The sequence below is a fragment of the Myxine glutinosa genome, chromosome 4 (genome assembly GCF_964187855.1).
Source record: "Myxine glutinosa chromosome 4, kmMyxGlut1.1, whole genome shotgun sequence".
Lineage (NCBI taxonomy): Eukaryota > Metazoa > Chordata > Myxini > Myxiniformes > Myxinidae > Myxine > Myxine glutinosa.
The window spans coordinates 27,513,132-27,533,016 of NC_136264.1; the positions used below are offsets into that span (position 1 = coordinate 27,513,132).

At 47.2% G+C, this 19,885-nt stretch overlaps 1 protein-coding gene across 5 annotated transcripts in view; it reads left to right on the forward strand.

Moving 5' to 3' along the window:
* The window catches only part of LOC137425734 (uncharacterized), a 331,211-nt gene that overhangs the window by 17,778 nt on the left and 293,548 nt on the right, over window positions 1–19,885 (forward strand). For all 5 annotated transcript variants that reach the window (XM_078775548.1, XM_078775550.1, XM_078775549.1 and 2 more), the window contains exons 5-8: window positions 15,525–15,718; window positions 16,153–16,262; window positions 16,895–17,064; window positions 17,267–17,392. In XM_078775548.1, the coding sequence (XP_078631674.1) occupies window positions 15,525–15,718; window positions 16,153–16,262; window positions 16,895–17,064; window positions 17,267–17,392 (600 nt within the window). The remainder of the gene's footprint in view (window positions 1–15,524; window positions 15,719–16,152; window positions 16,263–16,894; window positions 17,065–17,266; window positions 17,393–19,885) is intronic.

Below are 19,885 nucleotides of genomic sequence, written 5' to 3' on the forward strand. Positions count from 1 at the left end.
TCCCGTCTCTCTCTCCTCAACTGTTCTCAACTCATGGGCTGCGCGACTCTCAACTGAACTCACCGGGAACTCTTCTCTTTCTCAACTGTTCTCACCGGGCACTCAACTCACCGGGAACTCAACTGAGGACTTCTCTTTCTGCAGTGGGGGGACTCGGAGCAGGGTTTTATGGCTCCGCCCCGGCCCGACTCGAATGTTCCAAACCCCGCCTCTGATCGTCGTGGTTAGCCACTCCCCTTGAGCCCTGATTGGCGGCTCGTGCTTACTGACCACTCCTGCCGTGCCTCCCTTCGGCCTCGGTAGACTTGTTCAGGCCTGCCGCGTGGCATTTCAGCGCCAAAAGAACACCTAAGCTCACTGGCCTACTCAACGCAAAACTAAACACAGGGAAGGACTCTGCTTACATTTACTAAGAAATAACTGAACTATCGCGAGGCTTCATGTTGTGGTGCGTCTTCCTACAAGGGGGAATTAACCTTTATTCCAAAACCACAACAATATTTTTTGTGGTTAACTATAACTTTCTTGATATTTGTGTGGTTAACTATAACTTTTTTGATAGGCTACTTTTTTTTTTTTTTTTTTTTTTTTTTGTTTTTTTGTATACAAGATCGAGGCTCGTGAAAGAGCGAACATTAATCACACAGAAAGACAAACCGACACATAAAACATAACATAGGGAGCGGTAGACAAGATGGGGAGAGAGGGGGAAGGACACAAACACAACATTTGAGAGCAGGGACCGAGAGACATGGAGACATCGAGAGATCTGAGAGAGGGTGAGGGCTTTGGGGGGGGGGGGCGTGGGAAGGGGGCAGTGGGAGAGGTATAAAACATATGGACACTGCCAGGACTTCCAGGAAAGAAGTTGGAATTTCAAACAAGGTGGATCTGGGGTGAATTAGCGGGGGTAGAAAAGATCAAGGTTTTGGATGGGGGAAGATAAGAGATGGTGGTGAACAGCTGTTTTAAAGACCTGAAGGGAGGAGTGGGATTGAAGGGAGTGAGGGAGTTTGTTCCAGAGGCGGGAGAAAAGAGGAATGAAAGAGTGAAGGTGAGCGGAGAGCCGAGATTTCGGCAGTTTAACCATCAGAGGGTTGCTGGCAGATCTTGTGCGACCTGTAGGAATATTTGGGGGACAGAGCACAGAGAGAGCTGGGGGTGCAAGGCCGGAGAGGAGTCGGTAGAAGACAGAAAGACCACCTACCTGCCTGCGGTGAGTGAGTGAAAGGCCCTCAGAGATAGCTTCATCGCGGGAGATTCCAATAATTCTGAAAGCTTTGGTTTCAACAGCGTGAAGCCGAGCTAGGTGTGAGGCAGGAGCACCGGCCCATAGGGGAGAACAGTATTCCATTGAGCTGCGGATGAAAGCCTTGTATGTGGTGAGGAGCTCAGGTGTGCCGAGGAAGGACTTCGCACGACGGAGGATGCCCAGTCGGCGACTGGCTTTGGAGGCCAGCTTGGAAATGTGGTTTTCCCAAGAAAGATCATGGCAGATAGTGAGACCCAAAATCTTGAGCGACAGAACTTCTTGGAGAGGATTGTTGAGAAAGTAGATGGGAGGGTTGTCCAGTCGATCTTTTCGGAGAGACACAGTAAGAGTGTGAGATTTGTCAGGATTGAAAGACATGTTCCACTTGTTTGACCAGTCTGTGATTTTGTCCAGGTCTTCAGAGAGTGAGGAGGCAGCAGACTGCCGATCTGAGGGAAGAGGAATGGAGCGGCAGAGAGTGGAGTCATCAGCAAAGAGATAGAGAGGATTTTCGAGAGAGTCAGAGAGATCATTGATGAAGACCAGAAAAAGCACGGGGCCCAGAACACTGCCTTGGGGAACTCCAGCCTGAACAGGAAGAGGAGATGAGAGAAACCCATTCAGGGCCACACGTTGACGACGACTAGAGAGGAAGTCCGCCAGCCATGCGTGGAGATTTCCATGGATACCAAAGGAGGAGAGTTTGGTGAGCAGAGCGGGGTGCCAGACCGTGTCGAAGGCACGTGATATGTCGAGGGAGACAGCTCTAATTTCCTGTTTGGCATTGAGGACCTCCATCCATTGTTGAGACAGCAGAAGCAGCATGTCCAGAGTAGAGTGACCTGGTCTGAAACCAAATTGATGATCAGAGATCAAGCCATTGGAGAAGAGGAAAGATTTCATATCAGAAGCAATGATGGATTCCATGACTTTGCTGATAATTGGGAGAAGGCTGATTGGTCTGTAGTTGCTAGGATCTGTTTTTGCACCTTTTTTGTGCAAAGCGGTGATGTTGGCTGATTTCCAAGCAGATGGCAGTTGACCTTGAGCAAAAGAGAGGGTGAAGAGAACAGAGAGAGGGTGAGATAGAGCAGCAGAGCAGGATTTTAGGACCCGTGGGCTGATGCCGTCGGGTCCAGTTGCAGAATCAGAGTCGAGGGTTGACAGAAACTTTTCCACCTTGTCAGGAGGAAAGGACACGGAGTCCAGAAGCAGCAGGGTACGACTGGGTATGGTGGGTACAGAGAGGGATGGGTTTGGGACACAAGATTTAGAGGCAAACACAGAGTTGAGGCATTCAGCTTTTTCACGTGCGGAGTCAGCTGTGTAGCCATTTGAGGTAAGGGAGGGGATGGAGGGGGAACAAACACCAGAAACGGATTTGACCAGACGCCACCAGGATTTGGAAGAGGGAGACAGATAAGAGAGTTCGGTCTTGAGAACGGAGAGATATTGTTTCCTGGCTCTCCTGAGGGTGGACACACACTTGTTTTGGGCTTTGTGAAAGGAAATGAGATTTCCTTCCGTTGGATTTGCTTTCCAGGAGACGAAGGCAAGTTGTTTCTGGGCAACAGCCTCACCACAAGATTCCGTGTACCATGGACGGGAGGAAGGGTATGACAACTGAAGACGAGATGGGATAAATCTGTGCATGAGAGAGAGCAATTTACTTTGGAAGAATTCCCAGGATGAGTTGATGTCAGAGGTGGTAGAGATGGGAGACCAGTCCAGATGATTGATGGCTGCTTGAAGACCGTGCCAGTTGGCCTGAGTGAAATGCCAGACTCGTCGACGCTGAGCAGGCTCCCTGAGGATGGTCAGAGAGATGTCCACTTTAACAAGGACATGATCAGATGATCCGATCGGAGCAGAAGAAGAGCAGCAGACATTTTCAGGGAAGTTAGTCATAACCAAGTCCAGAAGAGAAGATGTTCCGTTGACTGAGATCCGGGTCGGGAAATTGACAGATTGTGTCAGTCCCAGTGAGTCGCAGAAGTCCTTTGCTGAGGAGCCATGGCTGGTGAGAGAGGTACCCACACCCAGCCAACTGGCATGATGACAGTTGAAATCACCACATATGAGGAAGAGAGAGTTGGGATGAGTAGATAGAAGTTGGTCCATATCATCAGACAGCGAGATGTAGATGGAGTCATCACTGTTTGGTGGACGGTACAACACACATATGAACAAGAGGTGGGAGCGAAGGGGAAGCCGTAGCCAGAGGTATTCCTGGGGGTGAGGTGGAGAGAGTGCAGTGCAGGGCGAGTGAGGAAGAGAGTTTTTGATAAAGATAGCAACCCCGCCTCCAGGACGAGGCTCAGGTCTATCATACCGGAGGAGGGAGTAGCCCGGGAGAGATACTATGGAATCAGAGACATCATAAAGGAGGAAAGTTTCTGTTAAGCAGATCACGTCTGGTTTGACAGAAGCAACCTGTATGGAGAGATCAGTTAAGTTTGAACGAAGGCCCCGGATGTTTGAGGTCCATACCGTTAATGAAGAGGAAGGGGGAGCATCAGATACAGAACAGGGGGGAGGAGGGGTAGGGTAAGATGTAGAAGAGGTGGAAGAGGTAGGGAGAGCTGTTGAAGGTGTGTCAGAGATTTCAGAATAGCTCGGAGAAAGGGAAGGATGGGGCGGACAAAAGGTTTGATGGTGATTGGGTGAGCCACAATGAGGTGTTATTTGAGGAGGGGGAAGAGCGAGGCAGAAGGTTGGGGGAGATGGAGGTGAGAGTTTGAAGGGGGAAGAAGCGGGGAGGACGCTTTGAGGAGGGGGAGTGAGAGGGGGGAAATTGAGAAGCAATGAGGGTGGGGAGATTTGAAGGGGAGGGGTGAGGGGGGAGTTTGGGAGGGAAGGGACAAGGGGAGGGATTTGAAAGGGATGGGATATGGGGGAGATTTGGAGGGGAGGGGTGAGGCAGGAGTCTAGGAGGGGAGGGGCGAGGGGGCGTCTTGGCGGGGAGGGGTGAGGGGGTAGTTTAGGAGGGAGGGGGCAAGGGGGGAGATTTGAAAGGGATGGGTGATGGGGAAGATTTGGAGGGGAGGGGTGATGGGGAAGATTTGGAGGGGAGGGGTTATGGGGAAGATTTGGAGGGGAGGGGTGAGATTGGATTTTTGAAAGTGTACGATTTATGGGAAACGAACATTTATTGCAAAATGAGTTTCTTGTGACCTTCGAGTTAAAAATACGTTTAAGGACGCTGGATGGAGGATGGAGTGCAGGAGAGTTTAGGGAATGTAGAAAAAAGGCACTATAGGAGATGGATATTTTTTTTGGGATGAATTGATTTGGTGAGCAAGTCGAAAGCAGCCTTTTAAAGAAGAAGAAGAAAAAGGTGTTATAAAATATGACGGAATACATAACTTCAGGGGAAAGTGTAAACATTGAAGGTTAATGAGTGAAAAACTATCTGGGGAAATGGGGGAGAAACACGTGGTCGAAGAACGAACGAACGAATAAGAATGAATAAACGAATGCGAACAGAGAAGGAAATGTTTTTTTTTTTTTTTTTTTTTTTTTTTTTGAGTTGAGATAACTTTACAAGATTTATCCACATAGTTTGATTGTTGTAAACAAGAGTGACTTGCTGTATATCTGGATGTGTTAGTTAAAGTTAGACAGAATGGCTTTAGTACGAGTGTGTATCATAAAGTTGATGATTTCAGTTTCACTGTAGTCTTGTGTACACCTTTCCAGGTGGCAATGTACCAATTAAAATGAGTTACAATGTCTTCTCATCTCAGCTACTTAGATTTGCAAGAATTTGTTCAGTGAAGGGTGATTTTGTGGAACGTGCTGAGAAGGTATTTTCAATCATGTTAAAAAAAACAAAAAAAAAAACCACCTTTAGAGGCCATTTTTCCCCGCAAAGCGGGGGTTGGCCTTTTTCAGGCACTGTGGTTGTTGTTGTTTTTGTTGGTCCCCTTTTTGAAGCAATGTTTTACGGCCGGATGCCCTTCCTGCCGCCAACCCTTTTTGTCGCCTTTTACGACAAACAGGGAATTACCAGTGAACTGGTACTCAATTAGCCGACCTCGGAAGGATGTACAGGCTGAGTCAACCCCCCTGGCATTAATTCAGCGATCGACCGGGATTCGAACCCAGGATCCTAGGATCCTAAGCTGGCACCCTAGCCGCGAGCCCAACACCAGGCTGGATTATGTTAAACACCAGAATCATGTTAAATAGAGGATATTTGGCTGATTGGTTGATCAGGTCTTGTGAGAATGTCTTTAAATTCCATCGTCACCTTTTATGTAAGTTTGGTTGGTTTTCATTTGAACAAGTTCCTATTGCATTACATTTGTTATAATAATATTGAATTAATTATTTTAGTGAAGTTAATTCTTTAATTAATGTTGTTGATTAAGCATATATGTTTAAAACTATTTATAGATAGTATTAAATAATGGAGGTGTTTGGATAAAAATAATATTTATAAAACTAGCAACGGTACCTGCCCTATGGGCGGGGCTTCAATTGGGAGGCCCAAATGAAAAGGTAAAATATCAGAAATTGAAGGCTTTATTTTAAACGATTCATATAAACATCCGTTAAATCATATCACACGCAAATCATCAAAATCTAAACAGTATCTTACTATAATTCACCAAATGTCCCACAGTGATCGATACACTATGATCGCGATGATCGTGATCGTGAATCTTGATCGATAATCGTGTTCACAATCGCTATGTCGTATGTACTCCCGATACGTGTTTCCTTCAGTTGAAATGGGTTAGAATTCTCTCAAGCAGGGATTCAACCCGTGTCCTTATAAAAGGTCTTTGTCCGAGGTCGCCGAGTTCGATCGGTGCAGCCGTGCAGCGATCTGTGCAGCCGTTTGTGCGGCACCCGGGAAAACAACATCGTCACAATGAAAACATCGTCACAAGGAACGTTATGCGAATGTTATGCGGGAGTCCAAACCTGAGAATTCTGGAGACTAAAGCTGAAATTGGGAAAACTAAATAGTCTATTTTACTCCTGGAGATCCCAGGATTATCCACCCAAAATATCGTTGGGATCAGTTCAGCAGTTTTTAGGGTACCTTCGAACGAACGGACGGACAGACAGACAGACAGACGGACGGACATTTGGTGAATTATAGTAAGATACATTATAAGTAATGAATTAAAATGATTGATTGGTGGTTGCTGGGATACGTAGTGCAGCATGTTAAAATCGGTTATAAATGACAGCTTGAATATTTGAATAACAGTTTGAGTCGATGGTTCGATGGAGGTGCTGTGTAATGGCCATGTCTATCAGGTAATGTGTTTATGGCTTGGTATATTGTCATTTAAAGTGATTTATGATTTAAATTATTAGTTTGTGGTAATCTATCTATAATTCCAGTAATCTCTGTGTGTCTGTATGCGACCGCTGTTTCTCGACAACTACCGGTCCGATATACTTGAAACTTGCCAGGTATATTGCTGGGGACCCGAGGATGTGCCTTTTCAAGGTTTGAAATTAATCGGACAAGTGGTTCCCAAGGTATGGTCACCGTACTCGCAAGCCGTTCGCTTTGGCTTTGCGAATGGACCAAACCATTTCATGTAAATAGAGGGGGGGGGGGGGGGGGTTTGCGAATGGACCAAACCATTTCATGTAAATAGAGGGGGGGGTTCTGTGGTCGTTACTGCCACGTGGTTTCAAAGTTTTTTTTTGTTGTTTGTGTTGTGGAAAACCATTCAGGTCCACACAACTTTAGTCCAACGGTTTGGTTTAATTGCATTTAGATCAACACATCATTCCTGTAGAAGTAGAAACACACAATAAGCATACGATGCGACATCTCATGAAGCCATTCATCATTCAATGCAAGCAAGCTAGATATTCTATAAAGGCGTACCATTAACGAGGCTACCGATGTAACATGTCACAAGGGAGAAGTCCCGGAGCACCGACACAGCAACAGGTCTTATAGTCACGCCCCTAGCGGTGACAACGATGACAGCGAGCAGCGAGCATTCCCCCTCGGGTTCAGTACAGATACGATTTCACTACATTCTCCCCCCGTCAGAATTATACGGCCGCGTGGCTAAAAGCAAGTGAGCGTCAGCATGAATAGGGTGCGGAGTATCAGTCGGCCCAACCGTATCGGGCCGGGCGGCGAATTTCTCTGCCAGCACGCGTTCGAAATTCCCCGGGTACGGCATCACGTAACCCTGTATCCCCGGAGTCAGAGGCGCCAACAGGGTCGGGTGATGAAGGGGGTAACGCCAAGTCGTCGGACCCGGACAGTCTCGACGAGGGGAGGGTCGGTGGACTGTTGGCGATGGGAGCGTCGGGAGAGGCCATAGTCTCATAGATGGGCTCGACCGGTTCGTCCGAATCCCTACTAAGGTCGTCGACCCCGCAAGGGGCAAGATGACGAACGGAGACAGTAGTCTCACGACCATCAGACGTCATCACACGAGCATGCTCAGGATTAGCCTGGAGAATCTGCACTTTGTCCACAAGGGGGTCGTACTTGCTCGCGCGAACCGCCCGTTTAAGGTAGGCCGGCCCGGGCCCAGCGAGCCAACTGGGCAAAGACCGTATACACCCCGAGCTCCTGGGGTGGTGGAAAAGACGCTCGTGGGGAGTTTGGTTGGTTGCCGTGCTCAGGAGAGCCCGGATTGAGTTCAACGCCGCAGGTAACGACCAAGCCCATTTATCGAGGCCCCGGCCGAGGGTCCGGAGATGGAGCATGACGGTCCTCCAGATAATCCCGTTGAAGCGTTCGATCTGCCCATTAGCCTGGGGTCTGTACGGCGTGGTGTAACTAGACGCAATGTTGTTTTGGAGCAGATAGCTGCGCACCTCCTGAGACAAGAAGACCGCACCCCGGTCGGTATGGACATAGGCCGGGTAACCGAACATTGAGAACAAGTTCTGTAAGCAACGCATCACCGTGGCAGCAGTCATGTCCGCGCACGTATAAGCAAAGGGGAATCGTGAGTACTCATCAACGATAGTGAGCAGATAGCGAGAGCCGCTCGACACCGGCAAAGGGCCCTTGAAATCCATCGCCAAGCGTTCCCACGGGCGTGTAGCCTTCACCAGAGTCCCCATAGGAGGGTTATAGAAACGCGGTTTGATTTCCGCGCAGACAGCGCAGTCGCGACAGATACGGCGGATATCGTCAATCGAGTAAGGGAGATTCCCTCTCCGCACGAAATGAGCGAAACGCGTTACGCCGGGATGGCCCGCAGTGGCATGCAGCACCCTTAGGCCCTCCAATGAGGTGATACCAGCACATGTAGACGGGCGCGATAAGGCATCGGCGGCCTGGTTATCCTTCCCGGGGCGATATTTGATGGTGTAACAGAAGTCGGCGAGTTCGATACGCCAGCGAGTGATTTTCTCGTTCTTAACGCGCTGGGCGTGTAAGGTGTCGTACATGAACGCAACGCTTTGCTGGTCCGTGATGATTTGGAAGCTCCGCCCGAGTAGGTACGGGCGCCATCGCCGAATAGACTCGACGATCGCATACGCTTCCTTTTCAACGGACGAGTGCCTCCGCTCAGCGGAGGTAAGAGTCCGTGAAAAGAAAGCCACGGGACGTCCCCCTTGGGAGAGGGTCGCCGCGATGGCCTGATCCGAGGCGTCACTTTCGAGGACGAACGAGCCGTTCTCGTCGATGATTGCTACGGCGGCTCGGGCGATGTCGGTCTTAAGACCTTCAAAGGCCGTCAATGCGGCTGAGCTCAGGGGAAAGGTGTCGCAGGCCACAAGGGGGCGCAGTTTCGCGGAGAAATTTTGCACCCATTTGGAGTAATGGGCGAACAGCCCAAGGGCGCGTTTCAGGGACGCCCGATCACAGGGAGGGGCCATGTCGAGCAAAGGTCGCAGACGTTCCTTATCCGGAGAGACAGAGCCATGGGTCACGGTGTACCCCAGAAGATCTATGGTGCGTAGGGAGTATCGGCACTTATCCTCGTTCATAGTTAAGTGATACCGTTGCGCGACCTCAAGGAAGCGCTTCAGATTAGCGTCATGGTGCCCTTGGTCATATCCACAAACCGTAAGGTTATCGAGGTAGACGAAAACATCGGTTAAGTGCTCCCGCGCAACGAGGTCATCCATGGCCCTCTGGAAACAAGCGACCCCGTTCGTCACCCCAAAGGGCAATCGTGTAAATTGGTACAACCGCTGCCCCGACTCGAAAGCGGTATAGATACGATCCGCCCTAGAGATAGGGATCTGGTGGTACGCACTACGGAGATCGAGAGTACTATAGACCGAATACTGGGATACCTGTTGCACTAGCGCGTCCATCCCCGGAAGGGGGTAGGCATCCAGCTGTGTAAAGCGGTTAATCGTTTGGGAATAGTCGATTACCATGCGTTTGCGATGGGCCTCGCTGCGCACCACTAAGACCTGAGCGCGCCACGGCGACCTGCTAGGTTCTATGATGCCGTCTTTCAAGAGCTGAGCCGTTTCGTCCGCAATGAATTGCATGTCCGCGCGAGAGTAGCGTCGCGATTTTACCGCGACGGGGGTACAGTCGGAGGTTAGATTGGGGAACAGCGAAAGCGGCCGGACGTCCATTTGCGCTAGGGCACACACCGTTAGCGCGTCGTCCGGCCCCACAACAAGAGTGTCAGGCCCACCGAACTCCATTACCAGACGTCCATGCAGCTTAAGAAAATCGTGTCCTAGCAGAATATCAGCACATAATGCGGGTAAAACCATAAGGTGTACATCAGGGAAAACCCGTCCCTTTAGCACGAGTTTCAATCGGCATTCCCCTTTCGTGCTGAGCCGCAGTCCCTGGGAAGCCATGAAGATCCGTCTCGTAGACCGCCCGATCCGCCATCCATGCCTGAGCACAAGTCGTTGGTCGATAAAACTATCCGTAGATCCGGTATCCACCAAGGCCTGAACACAATGGCCCTCAACCATAAGGGGAATAAGGGCTTGAGCCAGGCCAGACGAGGCAGCTGGGAGCGGGACTGAGCCCCCCGAATGGGTCGGTCCAGCCTCGCGGGTGGATCCTACACCAGCAGCAGTTTTGCGAGCGTGGCCGGAGGCTGTGTTGGCCATGGGGATCCCATTAACGTCATCAGAGGGCTTTCCCCAGCATTCCGGTGTTTCGCGATTCAAAATCCGACGAGGAAAGGCCTCCGTAGTATTTGACATTGCCTTTTGACACTCCTGGCAGATAAAGGCTTCCGTAGTATCCGAAATCGCCTTTTTACATTTTTGGTCGCTTTGACAAGAGGCTTCCGTAGTATTCGAAATTGCCTTTTTACATTTTTGGTCGCTTTGACAAAAGGCTTCCGTAGTATTCGAAAGTTGCCTTAACTCTTTTGACGGGGCGGGGGCCGCCGTTAGCTCGTGGGCGACTCGAGGAGTACGAGGGGCTTGGTGAAGTGTGGCCCGTGGTTTGGCCAAGGACGCGGCCTTTGTCCCCGATGGAGAATGAGACGGTGGTGGCTGTCCGGTGGCGCCAATCAAGGTCGTCTGAGCGCCCAGCGGGCCGCAGAGAGCGGCCCTCCCCTTCGAAGTCGGGTAAGGCGCTGGGCTCGTGGGTTCTGCTACGAGCCCGTTCAAGGTTGCTGCGCCCGCGCGGCCGCGGCTGCGCGAGTCGAAGGGCCGCGTGCCGTTTTCTTGCACACTTTCGCGTAATGTCCCTTTAGCGAGCACAAATGGCAAATAGCGTCACGTGCCGGACACACGACTCGGGCATGACGAGGCCCTCCACAAAAAAAACATGCGGCCCCGCGCAAGGCCTTGGGTCTGCTGGTCGTAACGGCAGCTGTCAGGGTAGGGTCATCCTCCGGAGCATCCCGGAGTTCAGCAGGCGGATCCACGTCCTCGTCAGTGGTACTCTCCGGCCGGGCGTGTAGTGAGGTGCCCGCCAAAAGGCGCGTGCGATCATAGGCGTTCGATTGCATCCGCGCTTCGGTATACACCGTCGCTTGCTCAACCGCCGTAGCGAAGGTCAGGTCGGTCTTCTCCAAGAGTTTGAGACGTAGTTCCTGGGAGGAGACCCCTGCTATGAAGGCATCTAAAAGTCGATCATCCTTAGCCTGCTCGGGAGTCCGTGGCTCCCTGACGCTGTCCAGCATGAGCTGCCGGAGCTCCTGGGCGTAATGATCCATAGGCTCGTTGGGCTGCTGCCGTCGCGTTTGCAGCAAATAACGCGCGTACACAGGGCTTTTTTGTTTTATGTAAAGCCGCTTGAGCTCCGCGATGGTAAGATCATACGTCGTGCATTGAGCGACCGCGTGGTAGACCCGGTAGTCGATTTTTGAGTGTAATATCGCCAGCTTCGCGGCAGGCGTCGGAGCGGTCTCAGGCTCATCAAAGAGATGCTCCAGTTGTCGGAGCCAGTGCTTGAGTTGCAAGCCTCCGTCCGTGGCTTGTGGGTCGGCGCTGAAAATGGACACCGTCAACGTCTTGTTGCCAGCCATGTCAGCAGATCTTAAATGCAATTAAGTGTTGTGGAAAACCATTCAGGTCCACACAACTTTAGTCCAACGGTTTGGTTTAATTGCATTTAGATCAACACATCATTCCTGTAGAAGTAGAAACACACAATAAGCATACGATGCGACATCTCATGAAGCCATTCATCATTCAATGCAAGCAAGCTAGATATTCTATAAAGGCGTACCATTAACGAGGCTACCGATGTAACATGTCACAAGGGAGAAGTCCCGGAGCACCGACACAGCAACAGGTCTTATAGTCACGCCCCTAGCGGTGACAACGATGACAGCGAGCAGCGAGCATTCCCCCTCGGGTTCAGTACAGATACGATTTCACTACAGTTTGCACGCATGTTTTTTTGCACGCACGTACAGGCAAGCACGTACGGGCAAGCACGTACGTGCGGGCACACCCTAGTACTTTAAATAGAAGCAGTAATTACAGATTTGGCATTTAATATGGAATATTTTTTTGTGGGGGTGAACTTACTTTTCAAGATGTCTTAGAACCTAAAGTTCATTGGAATTATGTTGAAATTATTCTAGATTTTGTTAATGTGACCTTTAAAAGAAACAAAAACCACATTTGACATTCCGAAACAAATAAATTGATCCTTGAAAGTGATGTAAACTGATATCGAACTCAATTCATGGACAGTACTGTGTTAAACTTCTGTACATTTTCCAGAAGTATCTCTTTATTTTGCACATTAGCCAAAAATTTTTTTAACAAAATCAAAAGTTTAATTATAGTGTAGCAGCATAGCAAACCTATTGTGCATTTTGTGATACAAGCACCAAATTTGGCACAAATGTACATTAATATGTTGCGAACATTTTCAGATATTGGGCCACTTGAAATTCCGTAATTTTTTTTTTCAAATTTTTTCAAATTTCGTAATTTCAAATTTTTCGGGTGACACCGTCACAATTTCGGTCTTCGAGGCCGGCCGATATAGTGGGGCGGCTTAGCCCAAATATTCAAAAGAATTGTGCATTTTGTGATACAAGCACCAAATTTGGCACAAATGTACATTAATATGTTGCGAACATTGTGTGGTCAGCAATGAAGACGAGAGTCTGAATTACATGTATGCAAAAGACCTTGTGAACCAGTGAAGCAAATACACGGGTAAGCATGAATTAAATCTAGGGCATGATATAATTTCCATGATGTTTACCTCTACACTCAATGGTGGAAGGAGGTAATGTTTTGATCCCAGCTTGTCTGTATGTCTGTTTGTCTGTTAGTCCACAAAATTCCAGACAAAGCTTGTAGTAGTGGTAGTTGTAGTGGTAGTGGTGATAACAGAAATTGTTATATAGAACTGAACTTATATTATTATTATATGCAGAAAATAACTTCATTTCTATATGCCCTGCAGTGGACAGGTTAATTGGTTTATGCACTGAAGGGGTCACCCTGGTGTGCACTGCTGTGTTCTGCCTCACTGAGTTGTTCAGGTATGATGTACTCAGCACAAGCTTCCGGTCGGCCCGGAGGTGGGGGTGCGGGGCCTGTCACGGAACGTCAAAACAAACGGCCTGCCGGGGCCGCCCAAAAGTCGGGCGTGAGGGGCGCGTCCACTAATGGAACGCCTCTCGCTTCCCAGATCGAGGGCGACGTGGTCAGGAGAACCTCGTCCCTTCCGGTCACACTTTGCCTATCGGCCGGCCTCGAAGACCGAAATTGTGACGGTGTCACCCGAAAAATTTGAAATTACGAAATTTGAAAAAATTTGAAAAAAAAAATTACGGAATTTCAAGTGGCCCAATATCTGAAAATGTTCGCAACATATTAATGTACATTTGTGCCAAATTTGGTGCTTGTATCACAAAATGCACAATTCTTTTGAATATTTGGGCTAAGCCGCCCCACTATTACGACTGGGATTATGGACAGTAAAATTACAGTTCAGTACTTCGTGTAACCCCCACGAGCATTCAGGAGAGCACGTACACATTGAGGCATGCTGTTCACGAGATTTGCCAAGGTTTGGACAGGAATCGCTTGCCATGCAGTGACAATAGCCTGCTGCAATTCACGCACAGAGGTCGGCTGCTGGTCCAAGTGGTTGATTTGATGCGTTAATTCTGCCCACAAGTTCTCTATCGGATTCATATCCGGGGACATGGCAGGCCACTCCAAATGCTCTACACCACGGTCAGCAAGAAAGTGTAGGATCATGCGAGCACGATGAGGCCGTGCATTGTCATCTTGGAAGACAAAGTTTCCTCGAAAGGCTGCACGAGCAAATGGAAGCAATGTTTCTTCCAGAATGGCCCTGTACTTGAACTGGTTCAGGTTTCCATTCAAATCAACCAGGTCAGTTTTGCTCCCTGCATGAAAAGCAGCCCAAACGGTCACCCCACCACCTCCAGCTTGGACTCTTGGCACTATACAATCTTTGTTGTAGGCTTCATGCACTTGTCTGCGCACTCGGACGCGGCCATCTTGACGATAGACCAGAAATCTAGACTCGTCACTGAAGATCACGTGATTCCAGTCACGTGATCTCTCTGAGCAGGGACACCTCTCTGAGCATTTCGTTTCAGGATCTTTGACACCTGACCTTGAATGATGCCATACTGCCGAGCAATAGCACGCTGTTTTATGCCGTAATTTCGTAAAGCCACCACTCAATGACAAACAGCATTGTCGAGTTGACGGACCATCTCCAGAGGAAGCGGCAATAACTTTTGGAGACGTGCAGCAGTTGTTTTCCACGAATACAGAATGCAACAACCCTTGTATACCCGACTGTGAAGCCAATCATCAAATGCACCTGCCCGTACATTTTGCCACCCACCTGTGATATAATCCTGTTGTTGACTTCTTGCTGCGACAGACAATCAGTGACATGGTTCTTTTAACAAAGAAATCACCAAAGTGTAAAAGAAACTCACCAGATTGATATACTGAGTTAAGAAAGTAAACCCAAGTCAAGGAAAAAAAATAATTCCATATTAAATGCCAAGTCTGTAAATACGTTTGAATAAGGATATCACATTGCTGTGTTGACTGACGGGACACAACTTTGAGGTTGTGGGTCCATTGATGTTGAATAATATGCTGATGTGGACCTGCGGCCAAGGTTGTGAATCCGCCGTTTGGAGAGGTTCTGGGTGGAAAGGATCGAAACCTCGATGAAACAGGGTGCCCAGCCGATGATCCTGGCAGTTGGAAAACCAGTCAATTGCTTATAAGTTAAGGTTATAACTTCAAATATAAAATAGCTTTTACAAGTAGTGTGTGTGTGTGTGTGTGTGTGTGTGTGTGTGTGTGTGTGTGTGTGTGTGTGTGTGTGTGTGTGTGTGTGTGTGTGTGTGTGTGTGTGTGTGTGCGTGCGTGCGTGCGTGCGTGTTTTTTTTTTTTGTTTGTTTTTCCAGGTTCCTTCTTGTGACCAGTGCAGTAATTGGTCTTTATTTTGATTGAGCAAAGTGATATTGGGTGCTCATCACAGTTGTCACTGAGCAAAAGACAAACTTCACTTTTGTACCTCCATTGGCTTAATTGAGATTGCTGATCTTTTCTGTTCTTGGAAAATGTTTTTTGTTGATTATTTTATTTTTATGTATTTTAAACGTTGATTTAACATTTATGGAGGAGCTTGTACATAAACCACATGCAGGGCAAACGCATTGGACTACACAAGTGTACTTTTGTGTGAATTGCAAGGACATTATTAGACAATGGACAAATACATGTATAAAGGATTTGAACCTGGGTCCCCTGAGATCATGGGCAATCGGTTCAAATGAGAATGCTGAAAGGACCAACTCTTTTTCACTTCGCCTGACTTTTTTCGTTTTTATTTTACTTCTTTTTTCTGTTATTGCAGAGGCAGCACTGGTCGTGACCGGACTGATCGCAATGTCCGCCAACTACCTACAACAGGCAAGGGTAGCTTTGGCAGGGAGCTCATGGAGGAGCGGAGCCGGGAGGTTGATATAGAGCGCGAGAGCATGCCACGTCGCCGTGAAGAGCGCCCAAAGGAGCGTGAGGATGAGCGGCGGGTCCGAGAATCCCGTGCTGGTGCGTTGACTCTTTGTTCCTCCCTGCTGTCATTACGGGCCAGTCTCTCTCCTTTTACTAAACTATCACTTATCGTTGTGATGGAGTTACTACGCTCATTTTCCAGATTGGCCATTGCAGCTCAACCCTCTGAAATTGACTTTGTGCTGTGCATTTACTGACACTAAAAACATTCTACAGGTTTTATTTGACTAATATGTGCTGTTTTATTTACTGGACAAGTTGATCAATCTCTGCGGCTTCCTTGTTCAATCCCTTCTTTTCTTTGATTATTACTTGATAATTTCAGCGAGTCATGTAATCAATCCTCCATTGTTATAGACGTCTCTCTGTTAAATTGTTATTAATCTGCAAAAATCATTTTATGGTGCTATTGGGGGACTGCACTAATGTTGTGTGGCTTGTAAGTGAAAGTATTATTTCCTTGTGTGCAGGCAAGGTTGAACCCCCACCAGCCGCACCCCCCATAAAGCTCACAGAGGAAGAGATGGAGAGAAAATCTCGGTCTATAATCGAGGAGTTTCTGCACCTCAATGACCTTAAGGTGTGGTTGCAAAATGCGCTGGTGATGCTGTTCTGCTTCCCCATGCCACCCGGGTCTTCCCCCATAAATGATTGTTTTTTTTTGTTATTCTTTGTCAAGTTGGCCGAGTGGTTATTTCACAATCAAATTGAGATGTGCTACTGAACATGTGGTCTCATTCTGGGAGACATAGCAACTCTACATTGCGGTGTTTATTTTATACCTCCAATACCGAAGGTGGACGGAAGTTTTCCTTTCACCCCAGTCTTTTTGTCTGTTTGTGAGCAGGATGTCTCATAGTTCTGGACGGATTCTGATGAAATTTGGTGGACAGATTGGGTGTGTGTGACGAACTGATTGATTAAATTTTGGTGAAGATCTGGATCTGATGATTTAATTATTTTTTTTAAGTGAATCTTCACCATTGAAAGATTGGGCCAAAAAACTATATATGGCGTGATACCTCAAAATGTTGTAGATGGGTTTTGACAAAGCTTTGTGGATAAGTGGGTCGGTGACAATAATAAGCTGATTCGATTTTGTTCAGGGTCTGAATTCAGATCCGGCCTGTCAACGGCATACAAAACGTGAACTGTAAATGTGGCACATTAAAATCTGCTTTGTAGGCAACCATTGGGTGCTTTTGTTGGCAGGAAGCGATGCAGTGCGTCCGGGAGCTGGAGGTATCACAGTTGTCAGTGTTTGTGCGCATTGGCATCGAATCGACGCTGGAGCGCAGCACAATTTCCCGGGAACACATGGGTAACCTGCTGTGCCAGCTAGTGCATAATGACATGCTTCCACGTCAGCAGTATTTCCACGGGTATGTGCTTTAAGAAAACGGAACGAGACATTACTTTTGTTTGGAGACTGCTTGTTATTGCCATCAAATTTTCCACGTGTTGTGACCATTTCACAAAATACTCCTTAGTCTTTGTGTATGTCTAAACTATCTACTTGTAGTGAAAGGCATTGTGTCAGGAAGGTTTCTGCTTGGGTTGAGCTGATAGACTAATATGTTGCAGGTTGAGTGAGATACTAGAGATCTCTGAAGACATGGCTATTGACATCCCACACATCTGGATGTACCTTGCTGAGCTCATGACTCCCATGCTTGTAGATGGAGGCATCCCCATGGCTGAACTTTTCACGTGAGTTATATCGGGTCTATCTCGCCATCGTTCTCTTCTACCTTGTATCAAAGATCCAGCCTGTTTGCTTCCTTGCCATCCCTGGTAAATTTGGTCAACAATGAAAAAGTTGGTCCAACCTGATGTGCATTATTGTGTTCATTGATATCTCCTTAGACGGGGGAAAAATATGTTAACATTAAAAACGCTCTTTTAGACTTTGTTTTTAATGTCGTATTGGGGCAGGCCGATGTCAACATGCCACTTTGGAGCAATTTGACCATTTATTGAGGTACATGAATTTGTGGCGATTGAAGTTACTATATCTCAGTAGTTACTCTCTCAAAGAAAACCAAACTTGGCAGGTTATTCCATTGTCCTAAGCCCGCCGCGAGAAAATTCCACCCGTTGCTTCACTGAATATGGAGGAGGGATCTTTAATTCTTTGTCTTTAAGTTTTAGGCTGTTTTCTTAGCCGTGAGGCTCTACATACGCCATGACCCCAGACAATACAGCGGTGAACAAGGGAGCCTTTAAGTAATCTATATTATGTATGTTGCCAAAAGCACAGGGAATTCTAAAGTGTACGTTGTTTTTTTTAATGTTGATGTTTTGGCATAAACTCATGAGTGGTTGAGTTTCTCTGTCATGCTTTGAAGAAGAAGCAATGCTTTGTTCACACTGTTTCTCTGTATTGGGTGTTTGCCCTCACAATAATTAAATTATGACAAATGGGAATAAAGTTGAAGCATTTTGCAACTTGAAAAAAAACACCCTAAGCTATGGAGGTGTGAATTAAGATGACAGTGCAGAATGAGAACAGACTTACTTACAAAAATACACTTGATTATAAGAATCGCTAACGTTAGCTTTTTCAGATTTCACTCTAGACATTGATACTTATTTATGGTATGGGATCTTATCCTCAAATCCGAATCCAGATTTTGATTATATGCTTTAATTAGTCCGTGCGAGTCGATGGCGTTTCCAAGGCACATTTCAATAGGCCGAAACATAATGGCGGCTTATGAACCCAGCAATGTCGTAGAGGGCTGACCACAATGGCGGACCGCCATTTTTGTAAGCCTTAGTTTTGTTTTTTTGTTATGAGCACCCTGTTGGTCATCTTCAAAAAGGGGTTTTAACACACCCGAAGACCCAGTTTTCATTCATGCACTCCAAAGTGTGCATGCAAAGTTTAGGGCTGGTATGTGTCATGGTTTTCGATTTATGGAGCAGACACACACACACACACACACACACACACACCTTTTTTATTATTATCGATAGACAACACATTGTTTAGTCTTAAAATATACACCAGAGGCCTATGAAGCCAAAGAGCTGCGTGGAGTGAAAGAAATGGCAGAGATTTCTGGCCTGCTGGAGGGAATGACGTCGCCCGGCTAATGGGCGGTGCTTGTGACGTTTGGGGACAGGGGGAAGGCACTCACTCACTCCTCCCCTTCCCAACCCCCCCCCCCCCCCCCACTCCCCCACTCCCCTTCCAACAGGACAGTAAGGCCATCTATAGCATAACCCACCCCACAACAGGAATTGTTATGCCATTTTTAGCATCCAGTCAGCACATGCATACATACATACATACATACATACATACATACACACACACACACACACACACACACACACACACACACACACACACACACACACTCACACACACACATACGCATGTGCATACACACACTAAGGTGGATACTTTGAGACCTGTGATGGCTCTGTTCCACTTTCTAAAACCTGCATATGGAGATAACAACACAGGTGGATCTGATATGTTTCTGTTTTCTTGCTTTCTGTGGACTCTCCATCCTTGAAGCATCAGATATCTGCATTTTATTGATTAACGGAAACAAGATATCCTGCATTAGTAAAGCCTAAATTCTAAGAGTACTTTAATATATTTTGTATTATTAACACGAGATATCAACTTTGCATGTTCAACAATCTTTGTATGCTTGTCATGCTTAGGACAGTGAGGTCACCTGCCAAGTTTGGTTTCATTTGAGCTAGTAACTGCTGAGATGTAGCAACACCAATGTGCATACATTTCCTACACCTCAACCAATGGTCGAATTGCTGCAAAAGTGGCATTTTGACATAGGCCTCAATCAGACTAGGGTGCATCAAACACCCCGTTTTTGAAAATATTCTCATTAATCTCGTCTTTTTTTCGTTACACACGCCCTATAGAGCATGTCTAAAATATTTCGAGTATTCAATTTTGTTTAGCCCCTCCCACCTCCCCACCACGATCAGGTAAAAATTGTGACCCCCGCTAATCTGATAAGGTAAAAATTATGTACCACCGCTAATTGGTTGCTTTGGCCAAATATGAGATTTTTCAAATGTTATAAAAGTGAGAACACTTTCTTATAGTAATTTAGGGGCACTGATTCTAAAAATGGCCTCTAATAGGTGGTGTGATCAAAATTACAAAATTGAAAAAAATCCCAAAATTGGATCCAAAAAAATTAATATAATGGTGCGAGT